This window comes from Bactrocera dorsalis, chromosome 1, assembly GCF_023373825.1.
Source record: "Bactrocera dorsalis isolate Fly_Bdor chromosome 1, ASM2337382v1, whole genome shotgun sequence".
Taxonomy (NCBI): domain Eukaryota; kingdom Metazoa; phylum Arthropoda; class Insecta; order Diptera; family Tephritidae; genus Bactrocera; species Bactrocera dorsalis.
The window spans coordinates 106178204-106198512 of NC_064303.1; the positions used below are offsets into that span (position 1 = coordinate 106178204).

Here is a 20309-nt window from a genome sequence, read left to right on the forward strand (position 1 = left end):
GACAATTTGCGTCCGACTGGATTTTCAACCTTATGGTAGGAATTACTATTTACTATACTATAGTAAAATGAACTTTGCTAAGGGTAAGACTAATGCCATTTTAATGGCAGCCAGTTTCTGCATGGACTACAGTGTTCCGATAACCTAAAGTTAAGATTACGAAGAGCTCCTTATGTAAGACTGACCTACCAACCTCGTTTCGAACCATCGGTGAAAAAACTTAATGTGCCTCTTCTCGAGAAACTTCTTCCCGTTTATATATCCCTCGTTAGTATTTGAATGGGGAAACAGTCTCCAAGAGTAGTCTCTGCGAAGCATTGGTACAAGTTTTCAGTGATACAGTTGATGGAGGATAGAATTAAGGAAGCCATTGAAAATGTCGCTGAAATGCTTTTGTACGAAAATATATGGAACTGGGAAAAACGCGTAATTTCTGATGACAAGTCGGTGGTTATGACATCGAAACTGTCCAACAATACGACGATCCCAGTCGAGGTTATAACAAGTGTATGAAAAATTGTGTTAAGCATTGATATACTTGTATGGCTTAAAAAGAGCTTATTGTAGATATTAACCAATATTGAGGATTCCGTCAGTCCGATTCGGATTTTATCAGTGGGATATTTGGAGTTAATACTCTAATTAATTAAACTAATATATGACAATAAAATAGTATAACAAAAAAGTTATAAGTAAATTCCTTCGAGCCGGATTTGAACCAGCGACCTATGGATTTCTGCTTTCAAGCATTGCGCTCACAAGCCGTTATTCAACTACAGTCCACCGCTCTACCAACTGAGCTATCGAAGGCGATGCATTTCGCTACGAAAACAGCGAAAACCAAACAATCGATTGCGATTGAATTGATTTCAATAATGAATACATACGTGCATGTACGTGTGTGCGTGAGACATCAAGCAACTGTGGTGTCGGTCGTGCAGATGGCGGGCAAAATTTGAAGAAAAAAGCAGGTATGAGGTACAAGCGTCTTATCAGTGAAATGTTAGCATTGTGCGGCATTGGCTGTGTTAGCGCCACTACAATAACAAAAGCACATGCATTCCTACACACATACACATATGTATGGGAGTATAAATGAAATAAATTCATAAAGACAATTAGCACGGCAGCGTAGAGTAATGCAGCGGTCTAGCGGCCGCTTAAGTAAAGCAACAAAATTACGAGTAATGTGCATCGAGATAAGCCAGCGGTTAAGTGAGCGATGGCTTGAGAAAGGTTTTGCGGCACAGCGGTGGGCGCGGAAGGCATGAGACCGCCAGCATTGACATGCAGATGCCTGTTACCTTTGGTACATATCTTATATATGTATATTACCTTGTCAAATATATGAATTGAGGCGCTTCCACTGAAAATAGTTACAAAAGAAGCCAGTAGGAATCAGGATCTGATCGACTTTTGCTCTCCGCCCGTCTAATTTCGGCTTGTTGTATATTAAATTAACATAACAGTTTATTTTGGGAGTTAAATCAAGAGTATGGGAGTCGAAAGCCACCACATAACATGATCCGAAAGCTATAGATAAAATAGAGGTTGGCAAATTTTCGAACTCGAAAAATATTTTTAAGAAATTTCGAACTACCAACAATAAAAATTGAAAAAGTTATTTCGCAAATTTTTGAAATCGACAAATATTATTTTAAAGCTGAATAACTACTTTCGATTCTTAAGTTAATTTCGAAAAGTTTGCAATTTTTAAGTTTTCGAACTCGAAAATGTAATTTAAAAAATTTAGTAATTTTTAAGTTTTCGAACTCGAAAGTATAATTTCGGACACATTGGAACTCGAAATTTTAAAACTCTATGTGGATAGAAGTTGAAATCCTAATAAATAAAAATCGATAAAATATTATTTTAAAACTAAAATCTATTTTCGATTCTCAAATGAAAATTTTTAAGTTTTCGAACTCGCAGATATAATTTCGGAAAGCTTTCAATTGTTAAGTTTTCGAACACGACAATGTAATTTCGAAAATTTAGCATTTTTTAAGTTTTCGAACTCGAAAATATAATTTCGAAAAATTTCGAACTCGAAATTTTAAAATTTCATAAATCTCTGAAATATACTGTTCTTTCAAGCTCCTAGCAAATAGGCAATTGTATCATTTATTTCCTACAGGGTCATCATAAACCGTTGATAAGCGTGTGCCGCCGCCGACAGCAGTTGCAACATGTTTTCCTGTTGATTTTTCCTACTCTCTTATTGTTTTTATGCGCTGTTTATTTAACTTGTGCAGCCTTAGCGCCATGTAAAGTAGAATTTAAAAAATGAACACCGATTTGACACACCAATTAGGACGTTTATAACAGCAATAAAGCAACAACAACATTAATACAACAGCGGCAACAATTACCGCCAAAGATTCAGTTAGATGTGGGTATTTTTGGAGAATCAAAAACAAAAAGGCACAACTCACAGGCAGTAAAAAGAAAAAATACAACAAGAACAACAACAACAACATTAATGATTAACAAACATTTATTTATTTCAGTGAGAAAAAGGTACACGCACACAATGCAATTTGAGGCTGTGAATTAAATGCGCTTGCGCGGCGATGCATGCAGGTTAAGCGCCACACACGCATACAAATATACATATATGTATGTCTGTAGGTGCAAGTGTATGTGTAACCGAAATAACTGACAGCTTTGGGATAATTACTTGATATCATAAGAAATCGTGTGTACTAACATGAGATATATGTATACATATATGCATACATACTTACATACATACAGGCATATACATACATATATATAAATACATACACCCCTACATACCTAAAATTAGTGTTTGCCGTATTTAAACACATTTTATGCGTGATCATTTTTCAATTCATCTTCGCAGCATCAACGCAACTACAACTACAAACATGCCAGCTTAGCTTAACTTAACTTAACCTCACCGTTCTTAGCCGAAATGGCGCTATTCACCTGTGGCACGACTTAGCAAAAGCCCCTTTCACACTAACACATTGAATATATGCATGTGTGTGCGTGTGTGAATGCGCTTTGTTGTAGTGCGTCAGTTGATTTCCGCTTCTCTGTTCTTTTTTTCGTTTACTTTGCACGCTTGACTGCTGGCGCTAACAATTTGGTAAAATGTTATATATTTGTCTACTTTTAGTGGAAAATTCTTGATTTTCATCAGAGCGCACGAATTCGTTGTGGATAATTTAGAGTGTTGTATGCGTGCCTATGCACAAATGTACTTGACTTGACTTCGAAGTCGTGTGTGTCTTGTTAAAGTTGTAAGTTATTATCATGTCGTTTCATTCATTTTTTCGTTTAATTTTCTAATTTTTTATTTCGGTTTATACAGACTGATAACTTGTATTGTGTGATATTATATTATTTTTGTTAAAATTAAATACTTTCCATTTTCGAACTCAAGTATAAGTTAGCATATATTTGAACTCATATACTGTTGATAGCATTCAAAAAATAAATTATTAAAATTTTCGAACTCGAAAAATAGTTTCGAAATAATGCGAACTGAAAAAAAATCGAAAAAGGAAAATTTCGAACTTGGAAAACATATTTGTATAAAATTTCAATTGCGCAGGCTACCTCTATTAATGTATAAATCTTGTATTCTCAAAAATGTTTATTAGTAAATTTTCGAACTCGAAAAATGAAAAAATTCGAAAAAGGAAAATTTCGAACTGGAAAATCATATTTGTATAAAATTTCAATTGCGCAGGCTACCTCTATTAATGTATAAATCTTGTATTCTCAAAAATGTTTATTAGTAAATTTTCGAACTCGAAAAATGAAAAATAGTTATGAAAAAACTCGAACTGACAGCAATAAGAATCGGAGAAGTAATTTCGCAAAATTTCGAAATCGATAAAATATTTTCGTAAATTTGTGAAATCTTAAAAATGTTTCGTAAATTTAAGTAACCGTAATGCTACCTTCGAATACGAAAGTAATTGGTCAAATTATTTCTTACAAAGTATTTTGTATTCTCAAAAAATATGTGTTAAAATTTTCGAAATTGAAAATTGGTTTCTAAATAGTTGTAACAGCAAAAGTTGAAAAAGACAAATTTTCGAATTCGAAAAAAATATTTTTATACATTTTCGAACCGGAAGACTGCCTTCGAGCACGAAAAATAATTGTGCAGAGTATCTCTATTAATTTTTATTTCTTGTATTCTGAAAAATGTATATTCGTAAGTTTTCGGCTTCGAAAACTAGTTTCGAAAAATTTCGAACTAAAAACAACAAAAATCCAAAAAGTTGTTTCGCTAATATTCGACGTAGAAAAAATATTTTATTAACAGTTATTTTCATAACAGTAAAACTATTTTCGAACACGTAAAATAATTACTCAAATAATCTTTGACGACGTATTTGGTATTCTCAAAAATTCCTGTTCGAAAATTTTCGAACTCGAAAAATAGTTTCGAGAACTTTCAAACTTAGAACAATAAAAATCGAAAAAGTAGTTTTGCAAATTTTCGAAATCGATAAAATATTTTTGTATATTTTCGAAATCGAAAAACTATGTATTTTTTAAATTTATATAACTGTAAAGCTACTTTCGAATACGTAAAATAATTGCTCAAATTATCTTTAACTAAGTATTTTGTATGCTCAAAAATGTATATTCGTAAATATTCGAAGTCGAAGTAGTTTCGAAAAATTTCTAACTGAAACAAACAAAAATTGAAAAAAAAACATTTTCGTAAAATTTCGAAGTGGAAAGCTGCTAAATGGGCAAATTTTCTTCAAACTAGGTTCGAAAGAAACTGTCGAACCAGAAACAAAAGATATTGTAAAAGTAATTTGATAAGTCTTGAAATCTAGAAATCGTAAATTCGTAAATTTTCGAATTATAAAACTGCTTTCGAACATGATCAATAAGGCGCACATTTTTTTACAAAGTATCTTGCATTTGAACTCAATAATAACGTAATGGATTTTTAACTTGAGGGCAATAGAAGAAGCTTTATACAGCAGAGCTTTGTCCCAAATTGAAACTACTCATTTCAAATATAACGGCATCTGTATAACTCACTAATCTTACTAGTCCTTGATTTTATGCTCAAGCAATGCTTTCATTGAGTCTCATATGCAACTATTTTTAACACTGCAATCTCACAACTGTTGGCTTAAAACTTGGCGTTACCACTATTGCTACCGTTTAAGGACCTAATTCCAGTTGCAAAGTTCAGGAGCATACAATACATCATAAAAAGCAGCCGCACAATGAAACAATCTGTTCGCTGATATTTATGGAGCTGCGTATTGATGTTTCACTTCAATTAAACTGTCGAAAGTCAGTTGTCTCGCAAACAGTAACAGTCCTTCTTCCGCCCAACCGTACATCTGGCGTGCTGGCCTCAACTTGCTGGTCATTCCGTCGCGTTCCATTACTGACACATTTATGCACTTCGCTTTGCCTTGCTGTCGGTCCATTGCGACGGTGAAGTGGCCGAACAAAACACATTGCGCAGATCATCTTTTATCCATATTTTAACGATATTCATCATGCTGTTGTTGACTGACGAGCATCTCTCCTATCTGGGTATCTCATATCTTTCACACAAATGTGCTTAACTTAGTGCAAGTCACCGTCTTGACTTGGGAGTTTTTGTGTAATTTTATTGAATGAATATGAATGGGCGCTGCCATCAACGCCACTGCTGTTGCTGCCACCGCTGCTGCTTTGGGTGTTACATTTGCTCCTGCTGCTGCTCAGTTGGGCCGGCAGCGTTCACCGGCGTGTTGTTTCATCGCCCGAAACGGTTGCACTTCTCATTCTGCTGCTCCTTTGTTCGCCAATCAATTGATCTTCTCGAGTGTATTGAATATCAATATTTAAGTGGGCAAGCAAAGTGTGGCTTCCTTGTTGCCCTTCATCCATTTCCATGCTCCCAATGACTCTCATTTACTGTTGCTGTTGTTGTTTTTTTTTGTTTTCCTGTAAGCAATAATTATTTTATCTCGCAGTTTTGTCTTGTAATTTTGTAACTTGTTAATGGAAGTACGCATGTAATTGATTTCCCTTGTTATTTTTCTTTATTTTTCAGCTTTCAGTTATGTGTGTATGACTGGACGCGAGTGTTGGGGTTTTGAAAATATTTTGAGCCGGAAATGAAGGCAAGGAAATACCCAAGCTGTGTGGCTAAAGGGTTTTTAAAGGTAAGTAGGTACTTATATATATTCACATCTATATGTTATGTAATATGCAAGACAAAATTCCTATGCACTCAACATTTTAATGATTCTTTTGAATGTGAGACCTTAGCAATTGATCCAAGAGAGGGTTGGTATTGGTGATATTTGCTCTCACTTTTATTAAAATAATTTTTATCGATTCATGTGGCTACCGCATGTGCTTAATTATAGCCTATATTAGGGCGCCGAAATCAACATCTTTCTATTGTATCCTCTCCACCTTATTTTTTATTCAACATCGCGTTAATTATACCAGTATTTTGGATTTATACCAGTTACCTGTTCGATTCGTCACTATATTACACAGAGCATAATATACTTGGGTATAAGAAAATAAATGATAACATAAATCTCTACTGAGACTGTGGACTGTCTCTTGAAATTACAAATGTACTGTGTGATGTACTGAGTAAATAGTTTCCTTCCTCTTTTCGTTTATCCATCTTTGCCGCTTCCCAGTTTTTAAAGCAAATAATTACAAGCATTTCTCGACAAAACCTAATACCAGTCGAAAAATACTTCTGGACCTGAAACCTGCCTGCCATAAAAAGTTTCTGTTAAAAGTGTACCGTATTGCACACTAAGTCCTAAATTTTCCTAACGAATCATAGTCGTATGGAAAGAGTTTAGTGACGTCAATGTAGATTACGGAGGCTGAGCTCCGAGACGATGTTTTCACTTTCAGACAAAAAGCCTTTTAAGTTTCGAAAAACTAATAAAGATGAACTTAAATCCGACAAAGCACCTTGAGCTTATCATAGGACTGAATAGATAAATAAAGGAATGAGATCGAAGACGTTAAGGCATCTGAAAAGCGGAATCATTAAAAATACTGAGCAAGGCATAAAGGACCAACGGACAGAGGCCGTTTGAAAGTTTTACAACAAAGGAATGATGAATTTGACTAAGAACAAAGATCTCAAAATCTGCTCAGGTCCAGTGGCATATTTCGACCACACAATTACTAAGTGTCGATCATCGAAGTTTGCACGAGACGACCTGTCCAGTAGTAAACCGCAAGAAGACGGCGCAATGCCGATCTGCTCCATATATAAGCATTTTGAAATTTCTTTCGAAGCTCAGCTTTGCAAGTCCAAGCTATTCCACTCCGTTTTTGAGAGATCAGTCTAAAATTTTGTACAAAACAGTTTTTTTTTTACAAGAAATTGACCTGTTTCGTTCTTAACATCCGCGATGACCTCTTTCTGTTTCGCCATCGCCGTCCTTATAATTTAAACGATACCCTTGCATTTTTCTAGAGTTTTCTCTTCTGCCCGCCTTATTTGGATAATGTACTCTTGATTCGGTGAGTTTCGAGGTCCTTCTGTAGTGGCAACTGGGGTGCTCTTTCCTTCACTTTGTTTTGTTGATGGTGCTTGTGTGGCCGGAGTTTTACTTGAGGCTATCTTTTCTCCAGTTTTGTCGACTTGTTTGTAAGTGATGGTGTGAGTATCTAAGTATCCTACTACATCTACAGAAGACGGTCCCGCATTCCTCGTCTTGACCAACTTTATTTTGTTATTCCTTCTGTTGGGGTTTTTGTTGTTGTTGCGGTATGTTCATTTTGGTTCTAGTGGGTCTTCGCTTTAAGCCGCTGTCTCCGCACGTTGTAACAGTTGGCCTTTATAAACGCCGTGGTTATCTATGCTAGCAGAGAGACCAGACGAGGATTGGCACAAGTCCGTATGGGAGCTTATGCTCAGATCCAGGTTCGACACGAAGCAAGAGCTCATCTCAGCTGAACCTGTACTGCCAAAAACTTATGGCTACGTGCATTGAACTTGAAGACCTGCCAGGATTTTAACGAGACGAAGGTGAGAACAGTAGTAGTCTGCCCGCCATTTCTGTAAGATGTCAGATTACTGATCTCATCAGTCCAGTACACCATAGTCAGAATTTTACTGACCTCGATCCCCTAATCGCTTTATTGCTTCTCTCTCGTGGGTAGGTTCGAGGGCTGCGTATTACTCTGCGCAGCTAACCTACTTAGCCAAGGCCGTCCACTATTCTCCAGCTATGATCTCGGCAATAACCTGAGCTCAGGCTTACCCAGACCTATAGCTGGGATACAAACAGGCCTATGGAACTCAAACTCATGTAAGGAAAACTTTTTATTTGTCAAGTTATCTTCACGACATTTGACACAGATTATTATCTAAGTTGTCGTTACAATCTGTGTAGAAATTATTCTGATCGGAGTACTATAGATTATAGCTACCATACAAACTGAACGATCGGCATCAAATGCCTGTACTGAAAACTTTTCCATTTGACGAGGTATCTTTAAGAAATTTGGCAGAGATTGTGATAAAGAGCATCGCTACATTCTCTGGAAAAATAGTTGTAGTTGGAATACTGTAGCATATAGCCGTCATACAAACTGAACGATCAAACTATAGTCCTTGTTTGAAAACTCTTTTGTTTGTCAGGGTATCTTCATGAAGTTTTAGGCAAACTATTATCCAAAGCATTGCTAGGATAGCACATATTGTTAAGATTAGAATACAATCTTCGAAGAAATTGTTCAAATCGGTTGCCTGTAACATATGGCTGCCAAAAATTAACGTTTTTTTGTTTTTTAACTTTATTAATTGTTTTTTTTTTTTTTAATTTTTTTTTATCAAAACTTGAGAGCTGGTCCAATAATTTTAAGAATTTGAAAGTATTTGTCAAACATTTTTTTTATTTCCGAACATTTACCTCAAAACTTCACATCTCCACCATCAACTTCATCACCAGTAAATAAAAACCAAGTGCACATATTTATTTTTTGTATAAAAAATTTTGTTTTATATTTTTTTCTTTCTTTCGTTGCGTTTTCTTTTTGTTCTCAAATATATTTATAAATAAATAAAAATGTGTGTTTGTTTATTTATGTTGCTTTGTGTGTGTGTAAGTGTGTGTGAGTGTTGTTTATAACATTTCATCATAATTTTCAGTATTTTTTCCACTTAAAAATAATTATTGTTAAAAGCTACTACATACATACACATATATATATATATTTATCGTAGTTTATATAGTATACTTGAAACAAAAATTCTATATATTTATATATAATAAAATTTATATATATTTATAGTATAATAACTTGTTTTATGATTGCAAAATTGTTTAGGAAAACATACACATACACTTATGCATACATAATATGTATATATACATACATACATATATATAGTATATAAATCGATAGTAGAAAAAACACTTTACAAAATAGTTATGCATAATTTTTCATTTAAAAATAGTATCAACATATTCGTCACACAACTGCACAAACAATTTGAATAAAATTACAAAAAAACTGCTAAAAAACTTAAATTTAAAAATAATATACATATACATTAACATAAGTATGTAATAATAAGTAGTATAGGTCAGTAATGCATTATAATCGAGGCCTACGATGCCAAACGGTGAGCGGCTACAGCGGGCAACTGACCGCGTGCCACGCCGTGCGGCAGCCGCCACAACATAAAGTTGTTGTTGTTGCTCTTGTTGTGCTTTGTTTTCTACATAAACTTTAATCAATTAGAATTTTCATACAAACATATATATATATAATGTATATATGTATATACAAAGAGCGTTGCTTGGCGTTATGCACTTGCGTGCTCTCTTCGTTCGAAAGAAAGCGCAAGTCGTATAATTTTCTATGGAATTTTGTTTAATAAAAGCACTTTTTCCCAATATCAATTTGAATAATTTATTCACATCTTCGCTTCTGACTCGCCTATTCAACTGTACATCAGCTACAGTGACTACGAATGACACAATTCGATTGTAAAACAAAGAAAAAACGAAAAAAAAATAATAATAATAAAAATATATAAAACAAATGCTATTTTTGCGCTTTACACATATTACATGGTACATTTTTAAAAAATAAAAACTATTAACAAGACATTTATTAATTTTAATTAATTTATTTAAAATTAATAATAAAAATATTTTGCTTTTTTCTAACACTACTGTACAAATGGTTCTTTACACCTCAGCTAGCTAGCTCAGTTGCGTCTGCGCAGAGCTTGTTTTCGGACATTTACGCCAACAAAGTACATAATAGTTGGCAACGCGCTACGTTGCGTAGTAAGCGGCTGGCATTAAGTGCCCAGCAGCGCCGTGGAAATAGCTGTAGTGATGCGGCGGCGGTGGCGGCGTTGATGCTACGTAGGGCGCGCGTTGGTGGCGGTGATGCAAGTGTTTCAGGCATGGCATATACTACACCATATACAATGTTTATATGTATACAATATGTTTTTGAGTACATAAATGCATGCGCTCATTTTCTAACTCCTGCGCGCGCTGCCTTACGTTGTTTTTTCACAAATTCTTCTGGCTTTCACGCGCAGCGCGTCGTCCCTGCCGTGCTATTTGTGCGATCACGAAGTGTCTGCTGCTCTGCGGCGCTGAGTGCGCGCGCGCTCTCTCTAACCGAACTGTCGAACGTCTTGGCAGCCTGGCTGTCAATTGTGACAATCGTTTTGGTGTTGCGCGCGCTTGCAACTGTCTGTTAACTTCTTCAGCCTTGCGCTGTGCTTTGCTAATGTTTCACTTATTAACTTGCTCTATTTTAAGAAATAAAGTCTAAAATGTATACTTAAAATTCATATATTCAGTCCATTTTGTTTGCATTTCGTTTAATAAAATTTAAACTTATTAAAGCGTGAAGCGGCTTGAAACCCAGCATTTAATGCTCTCGCGTCTGCGCTCCCGATGCGTGTGCGCTCGTGTTTGTGCAAGAGAGAGAGAGAGAAAGACAGAAAATGAGCGATGTGCTATCCGCTGCTTGCGTGAACTCTGACCTTTCGTCCTTTGGTAAGAGCATAGCGGCTAATCGTCAACTACTTTTGCGCTCTCGCTCTCTCACGCACTCGTTCCATTTACACACACGTCGTGCTATTAACGAATTGACGTCTACCAATTCATATACACGTTGGCGTTGTCTCGTTTTCTCTTTTAGCTGTCAGTCGGCGTATGACTCGACGCACACGAACACGAACACGCACCCACACACATACACTGGTCGTTTTCGGACACATCTTTTTTTGGTCGATGTATTCGTAATACGCTATCGACGACATTGGTTTGGCTTCTGGTTTATTTTGCATTCGTTTGTGATTTCGTTTTTAGCGAATATCAACAGTTATCCGTCTGGTTGCTTTTCTGTTGCCTTCTTCGTCGTTTCGAGCATTGTATTTTCTTTTACTGTTATTGCTGTTTTGTTAACTTGTTGTTTTCTTGCTTTGTTGCTTTCACATTAGCGCCTTATTACCGACACCCACAGCCGACCACCGTCATATCCTGATAGTTCTTAAGCACAACGGTATTCTGATCATTCAAATAGAGCATCGATATGCCCTCCAACTGTGTTGGCACACAGCAGGCCTTTGGTACCTTTCCCGGATTGAGATTATTGACTAAGGTTTGCACGACCGCATGATTTGTCGAATTCAAATGTTCGGCCAGCGGAAACGGACATTTGCCCTGACAGTAGAACGCATCATAGCCCGGCGGTGCCACAATCCAATCACTCCAGCCGACATCCGCAAAATCCACATACAGCGAATGTCGTCGACATATCTCATCACTATTTTTCCTACGATGCGCCCGTCGATGATGACCGGCACGCTTTGAACGCGACGAGCTGGTTGTTGCATCACGCGCCGAACGCATACGATGTTTGCCATCGTCGGTGTACGCGTAGAGCACTGGTTGTTTATGTTGCCAACTATCGTGCGGCTCGTCGACACTGCGTCGCAGTCGTACATGTTGATGTGGCGCCGGTTTGAGTGTACGCAACGTTCGCACTTCGATCAGCAGCCCGTAATTCTTTTTCGGTGTCGCCAACCACCGATCCACCGCACGCTGTACGTCGAGACTCACTGTATCGGTACTATTCAAATGCACCAATTTGTTGTCCAACAGCTTATAGCTGGGCTCACGCTTGCCGCGCACACCCACTCGTGTGATGTCGTAGACGAGCACTTGATAGCTTGTTCGATTCGCGAGACGCTCGCTAAGCACTGCATCGCTGATGGCTTCACGTGATAGCTGCAGATCGGCAGCGCGCAACTTCTCCTCGGTGGGTATGCTCTTCACGTTGAAGTACAAGCGAAACCGATGATGATGCGGAAATCGATCGTCAATTTTACTTTCTGAAAAGGGAAGAGAGAAAAGAAGACGGGAATTAGTTAGTTACAGAATTTTGAAAGGGTTGCATAGCTTACAAATAGTTTAATCTGAAATAATATTTTTTTGAGGGTAAAATTCGAAGCCTAATGATTTTCGAAGAAAAAATAGTAACCCATTTTTGATTTCGTTCCAAACAGTCCCGAGTTGACAGTTCTTGTTCGGATAAAAATCCGCGTCCGTTCCGGTTACTTAGACCCGACTCTGCACGGAAAGGTCCGTTCTCAAGTCGATCCTAACGGTTGCTCTTGAAACAAATGTTTGAGGCTAAATTCTTTTCACAAAACTGCGTTCGGTTAGACTTCGAAAAATCAAGTGAACTCCAAGCTCTTGATAAAAAATTAATCATTTGGAGATTACTATATAAAATGAGGAACTCCTTTTCCTTGTAAGCAATCGTTTACTCCTCAAGTTGATCTTTATGTTTGCTCTTGAAACAAAGGTTTGAGATTAGATTTTTTTTTCACAAAACTGCCTTCAGTTAGATTCCGAAAAATCAACGAGAACTCCAAGCTCTCGATAACAGTTATTATTTTAGAGCTTTGAGATCGGTTAGACTTCGAAAGATCAACGAGAACTCCAAACGCTCGATTGAAATTAATATTTTAGATCGTTCAGATCATTTAGACCTCGAAAAAATAATGAAAACTTTATGCTCTCGATAGACTTGAACAACTTAGAGTTTTCTGCATAAAAGGCAGGGAGTCTAATTCGGTTCCATCGAATTGGACATTAGTAAACGAGCTCAGTTTGCGCAATCTTCACTTCAAATCAGACATAAAATCCATTCGAATAATATGGCATCACTGCAATTGCCACCATATCGAGCACTTTACGTCACACTCCGCAGCTGGTGAGTCAAACACTCAAAACAATTAAATTCACACATTCCCACAGTCTGCCGTACCGACTGCAAATGCACTGCGCGTTGGCAACCCCCGTCGACGCCGCTGCAGTCAACGCCGCCGCCGACTAAAGCAATACGAACAATAACATATTATTCGCAGTACTTGAAATCTAAGCGGGAATCCGCCATAGGTAACAAACGCTGCTGGAATTTGTTACAAACACCTTTCGCAGAGACACTCAAGTACCGCGGCGGTATCGGCACAATGGTCAAGCACTCGAATGCACAGTAGGATTTTAAGGATTTTGCATTAAGCGGTAAATGAAAGGATCGCCCCGTGCATAATACACGCACACATACATGCATGCACGAACATGTTACACAAAGTATTTGCTCTGTGCACCTTTATATCTCCGCTCTGCTCCCTGGTTTTTGTTGCTGTGTTGCACGTTGCACTTGCGTTTCGCACCAAGACAACAGGTAAGCGGCTATTTTGGTGGTGGGCCTAACGGTCTGTGTCTGTGACTCGAGCCATTTCAGGCTGTTTGTAATCTGAAAACTGAAATCTGTAGCGTTTGCTTTCGTCTTCGCAAATATGCTTTGTAATAATTGTTATTAGTTAAATTGTGCTGCAGAACAAGTGCTTTGTATTATGCTCTATACTATATGTACATATATGTAAATGGTATATGTGCATGTATTTGTGTGGCTTAACACATTTCCATTGAATCGATTTCAAGGTCATTGCGCGCAAAACAATGCGGCATTCGCGTTGTGAAGGTGCTGCTCTTCACATAAATCACCCAAATAAAAGGTACTTGAAGTGGCCTCGTTAGATTGTGGCACAAATGGTCTGCTGAAATCGAGTGTGTTGCATGAGAGATGCCTTGCAACTTGCTGAAAGTGCATTGAATATACTGATTTTGCTTTTAATATATTTTAGAGCTGTGATTTTTTATCGCATATCGTAATGGAAATCGCTGGAGAACTGTTGCCATTTTCGTCATTGGAAGTCAGCGAGTTATGCAATTACATAATAAATAAAAAAATAAAAAAAGAAGTATATAGGTGAAGGAAAAACGATATAATGGAAACGCCTCTTATTGAAAAAAATTGAGTTTTGGTTATAAAATGGTTATATATTGGTTATAATTTTGTTATATCTGACAGCGTCAACTGAAAATTTTATGCTACAAATATCTAATATGATGTGGTGCATGGTAAGCAATAAAAAACTCAACTTCGATTTTTTTGTTGATACTGCATTTTAGGTGACGATATGCGTACATACGGGTGCCTTTAAGAACATTGAACTTGGTTTTTCTAATTTGAGATTAAAATCATTTGAAAAATTATATACGTATGGGGAAAAATTTTTCAAAATTATATCCAATTATCCAGTTTGTCTTCTGAGACGAAATAAATTACACTAGTTTACAGTCATTTTGCTACAGTGTTACTAGAGACTGTTTCTTCCTTCAGATTTATTGAGTAGTGTAAACGGAAACTTTTTGCTGCCGAAAAACTTTTATGATAACCAAAATAGTTTCATAAACTGTTTTTCAATAATAATGAAATTTGTCTATTAAATGGTTGCTATAGGTTTTTTTTGCTTTATACTATAAATTAACTTAAGTGGGTTAAATAACAGAATAATTAACCAAATTTGATACTAAAAAATGTTTCTATCAGATTTGTTGAGTAGTGTCACCGAGAAACTTCTTGATACTAAATTTTTTTTTCAGATTTGTTGAGTAGTGTAATCGGGAAATTTTTTTCTACCAAAAACTGTTTTTATGACCAAAATAATTTCATAATCTGTTTCCCAATAATACTGAAATTTGTCTCTAAATTTTAAACTGTTGTTATAGGCCTCATTTTTTATCTCTATATAAATTTAACTTAAGTGGGTTAATTAACCGAATTACTAACTAAATAATAACCGAATTATTAACCTAATAATTAACCGAAGTTGATATTCTTAGCGTTCTTTTGCTATATGATAACAGAATAATAAAACTTTTCACACGCAAAAACCGAAAAAAATTATCTAAACATATTACGAGTTTCAAAAAATCAATTGCTTTAAGTTCTTGAAAGTTATTAGTTAAAACTTTAATAACAATTAAAAAAAATGTAAACATTTTTGAAAATAAACTTGTTAAAACTTTAACAGCAAGTGAAAAGCAATAAAAATATTGCTAGCGGCCTCATTTTTGCACTATTTTGAAGTCGTTAATTAACCGAATTTGGAGCTCTGCATGTTCTTTTGATATTTGACAGCAAAATACTATAACTTTGGGGCCAATCTTCGACAAGATAATCATAAGTTTTATTATCGTAGCATAGAACCATTTAAATTATACTAAACCTTCAAAAAAGTTTTGATATAAGCTGCTAGTTTATAAGTGAGCACTTTGTGGGGCTGCAACAAATATAAATTTTGAATTCAAAAAACAAAAAAAAAAAACAAAATATAAGTAATAAAAATAAATTAATGAGAAGAAGAGTATGAAATAATGATCTTTAAGGCCCTATGTACATATTATAGCATAATTACCAATTTTTGTACAGAAATAGGAAGTTTAGTAGCAGCATATAAATTGTATGAAAATTGGACAGAACACTTTAAAATTATTACCCAGACAAGCTAATTTGTTTATAATTTCAATAGAGTAGATATAAGTCTTTTTAATACCCTAGAACGGACATCATTTCTCTCACACTATAATACTACTTTCATAGTCAACGATTTGTCTAAGACTGGAAGTTGATGAGTCATAATTCCATAAGTTAACTGAACGACACAAGTTAGTCATAACTATGTTCTCATGATTTCTCGAAGCTTCGAACGTATTCTATCAAGTAGTTGAAGGTCTTTAAGAAGACATTGCTTACCACAAGGTCAAGAAAGAGAAGTAAAGGCTGAACGCCAGAAACTACAAAAACTGTTTCGTGATCTGGTGTATATTTTACTTGAATTATTTCAAAAGTCTAAGAGTCAAGGCTCATTTTCCCGGTGTGTCAATCTATGCTATTGGAAAACTTTTCAAATTAGCACACCTCAAATCCAAATTAATATAAAATATACTATTTATAAATATAAATATATAACAAGTTTCATAAACGTCTTCATTACTCACCAATATGTGTAAAACTTCGTACTGTATTCGCCGAACGTGACAGCATACTCGGTCTACGTATAGTCTCCATATCCAATTCGTGACCCATAATTTGCGCGTACAATTGTTTCATCGCTTCGGGTATGATGATTTTCGAACGATCAATTTTTGGTGGCCTCTTCATATTGAACAGCGACAACAGGCTATTCTCGATTTGGACTAGCGTCGAGGGATCCGGTTTCAATTTTTCACCGATAATCTCCTTATTACTGTATGTGGCGGGTTCTGTGACATCGCTTTCGCTGTCGCCTTCATCGTCGTCGCTGGCGACCAAATCGTCGCTAACCGACGCTGTAGATGCGTCACTGGAGGCGCTTGTCCTTGTAGCGGGAGTGTTGGCGGCGCGGCTGGCATCTTGTGCCAACTTTTCAGCGGCTTCTAGATGCGTCGTTGTAGTGGCCTCACTAGCGGCCAAGCGCTCCGCCGTCGCTAAATGCGCCGACGCTGTGTGTTGTTCCGCGCTGTGTTGCTGTTGCATATCTTGTAGTTGTTGTTGCATATGTTGCTGCTGTCTATGCTGTTGTTGTTGCTTCTTATGATTTCTGTGCCGCTTGCTATGCTCCTGCGCTGTCGCTAATCTATGCTCCTGTATAGCCATTTCGCTTTTTTCTGCTTCTTCTTCTTTCGCTTCCGCTTCCACTTGTTCACTTAACACTGCACTTGTTGTTGCTTTAAGCTTTTTACTACTTTTTGCTGTTGTTGTTGGCGCGCTTTTCGTTTTATCGCTAGTATTTGCTAATTGTTGCACTTGCACTGCGTTATTGTTGCTGTTGTTTTTGCTTCGCGTAATTTCTATTAAACTATTATGCTTATCGTTCACTTCGTTGTGCTTTTGATTTGTTTTTGTAATTTGTTTATTGAATTTTTGTTGTTTCTTCTCTTGCACTGCAACAACAATTGCTGTTGTTGCGTCACTGTTTGTTGCACCACTTGCGTTTGCTTTAATATCCTTTGCACTAAATTGATTTAAATGATTACCGTTATTTGTATAATTATCACTATCACTGCGCCGATTGTAGCTAAAGATCGTAGCGATCGCTGTTTTTGCTTTTGTTGTTGTTGTTGCACTTTGTGTTCTTTTTGTCACCGATAACGCAGTTATATCGATTACAGGGCTTATTGCCGTTAATTGTCTGCTTGCCGCCACTAATTGTTGCGCACTATTGTTATTGTTTTTATTATTATTATTGTTGTTGTATATTGTACGCGTGTCGCGTTGCTTCGCCAATTCAAATAAGTCTTGCTGCTGCTGTTGTTGTTGTAGTTCCTCTTCTATTATTGACGGGGATATCGCCTGTATGAAACTCGAAGTAATATCCTCGGTGCTAGCAACTTGAACGATCGGTTGAAAAGTCGCCAGCACTGCGAGGAGTAGAAGCCATGCGCGCATGGTCGCTTTCAACTCTGAAACGATACAAAACCATGGAAATTGCTCAACGTTAGTCAAAGGGTTAACAAACGATTTCGAAACGGATTTAAAAATGCGAGCGAGCGACACGACAACTAAAACGGTTGAGTAGCAAATGCCAGGCACTCGATCTTTGCTAGCTAACTAAGTAGATATACACGGCATGGAAACTCTATGCGCTAGTAGAAAGAGCATTGAGTCAAAATTCGTTAGTATGAGTGAGTAAGTGAGCACTGAGTGGTGATTGAGCGTTTGAGTCTTGAGCGCGAGCGCTAACGAACAAGTGCACTACGCGCAATGTGAGTGCTTTAACTGTAGTAATGTTATTGTTAGTGTATGTGGCGCTCGTGTTTCTCCGCCGATTTGTTGACTAGCAGTGTAGACACGCTCAGTGCGACTGTGAGCGCGAGTGAGAGCGCGCGCTTTTAGCTGAAAATGGGCGCTTACTTGCGGTAGAGGCGTGCCACTAGCAATTACTTCACAGACACTGCACTCAAATCAGCATTCCACTCAAGTCACTCAAAGTCGTGTAAAATCTCACTCAACAGCCAACTCAATGAGTTTTGGATATATAAAATTTATTTTAAATGGATTTACTCAATATTTTTCGCTGTTAACTCACGCTCCCAATACAAAAAATCGCAGCATACAGGCATTGAGACTCTCTGTACCGCTCTCTAAATCTTTGCACTCACAAACACACATAGAGCGCATCACGTCTGCTCACAGCAATAACAACGATCGTACTAATAAAGAAGCACTCGTGTAAGCCTTCGCAATAAACGCGCAGCAGAATGGTACCTGCTGCAATGCAATTCTCGCTTGTGTCGTGTTGCCGCTGTTGCACTTGCGCAGCTGCGTATTTACCCACACAAGTGCAGCGCCGCATATGCAACAGGTACAGCGCGAGTAGTGCGATGTTTCCGCGTATTCGCTGAATGATTTCGCGTAAGAGCCCATATCCTTTTCATTGCTTATGCGCTGCTTTCACACACACACATATACATACATGCATAAATATTTCTTCATACGCACACATTTATATATATTTCTGTTATATAAATATATAGCCAGAATTCAGGTATATATTTGTATATGTATGCGTGTGTATGTCTATATTTATGGATGCAAATATTTTTGGTAGGCGTTCTCATGCCATAAATGAGTTTATTACGCGCTTTTGAGCTCATACCCTTAATAAAAAAATATATATTTTGCTACTACAGTTAACAGAAGAATTCTAGGAATTTCCAAGGATAATGATCAAGGCAGCTTTACATTTCTATCAATAGACTTGAATTAAACTATTAACTTTCAAATATTGTTTTGCTGGGCGAAATTTGGAAACTCCTTGGTGTGTGAGTGTGAGTTGAATGATTATTTTGTTAGTGATTTTTTGTAATTGAAGTGCTTCTTTTGTTATTTCACTACCTTTGTTCAATAGTGGGTATATTCTTTTTTATTTAAAAGCATTTTTCTAAGGATTTTTTCGAACCTAAAGCACTTTTATACATTCATATGCTTGCCACGCAGCTTGTAACACACAGAAAAAAACGCCGAAGTTCCTATAAAGTCTATACAATGAAGTTTGCCAATACGGATAGTCCTCACAGCTGGACAACTCCCATAACTGGACAAATTTCATGAGGACAACTTGTTCCTGTATATTTTCATACAAAACTATTCCTTTTAACCTGACAAGTATACCTTCCTATGATTGGACGAGGACGCTATTTTGGCAATATTTCATTCAAATTGTCTCTGATAACGTTTTCATTAATATTTGTGTATGAAACCCATTCCTTTAACCGGACTTGAATATGTTCTTATGACCAGACACGGACACTAGTTTAGCAACATTTCGTTCAAATTAGCTCTGATAAACGCAAAAGATGTCTGAAAATTAATCAAAAAAAATTGTGTACAACTTATAGTTCACGTTTAGTTTTTAAATTCTTATTAATTTGCAATGGTGGGCGTCCGGTTAAGAGGAGTTTTAATGTATCTATATGCACTAGTTTTTGTGACATCGTTGTGAAATTAAGCACACATTATTTTTTCACCAAAAAGATGCTTATCTGGCGGAATCGCCGATAACGGACCACTATAACCTATAGCTGCCATACAAATGGAACGAACAGAATCAAGTGCTTGTAAGAAAAACTTTTTTATCTGACAACATATCTTCATGAAATTTGGCAAAAATTATTGCGCAAGGTAAGGCTACAATACCCGATGAAATTTTTTAGATCGAGCCACTATAACTTATAGCTGCCATACGAATTGAGCATTTCAAATAAAATTCTTGTATGAAAAAGTTTTCTATTTAACGAGATATCTTCATGAAATTTGACAGAAATTATTCACCAAGGCAAAACTACAATTTACGATGAAAATTTTCAGATCGAACCACTATAGCATATAGCTGCCATACAAACCGATCGATCCAAATAAAATTCTTGTATGAAAAACAT

General features: G+C 36.6%; 1 protein-coding gene and 1 non-coding gene across 2 annotated transcripts; both read right to left on the bottom strand.

Moving 5' to 3' along the window:
• Positions 1-698: 698 nt before the first annotated feature.
• Positions 699-810, bottom strand: Trnay-gua (transfer RNA tyrosine (anticodon GUA)). The gene is made up of 2 exons: positions 774-810; positions 699-734 (listed from the first exon to the last, which is right to left on the bottom strand). It is a non-coding gene; the product is annotated as a tRNA-Tyr (tRNA).
• An 8158-nt stretch (positions 811-8968) lies between these two features.
• Positions 8969-17962, bottom strand: LOC105225122 (protein decapentaplegic). Its single transcript, XM_049455423.1, has 2 exons — positions 16389-17962; positions 8969-12364 (listed from the first exon to the last, which is right to left on the bottom strand). Exons 1-2 carry the CDS (start codon positions 17815-17817, stop codon positions 11478-11480), a joined length of 2316 nt encoding a protein of 771 aa, XP_049311380.1. The 5' UTR covers positions 17818-17962; the 3' UTR covers positions 8969-11477.
• Between the last annotated feature and the right edge of the window lie 2347 nt (positions 17963-20309).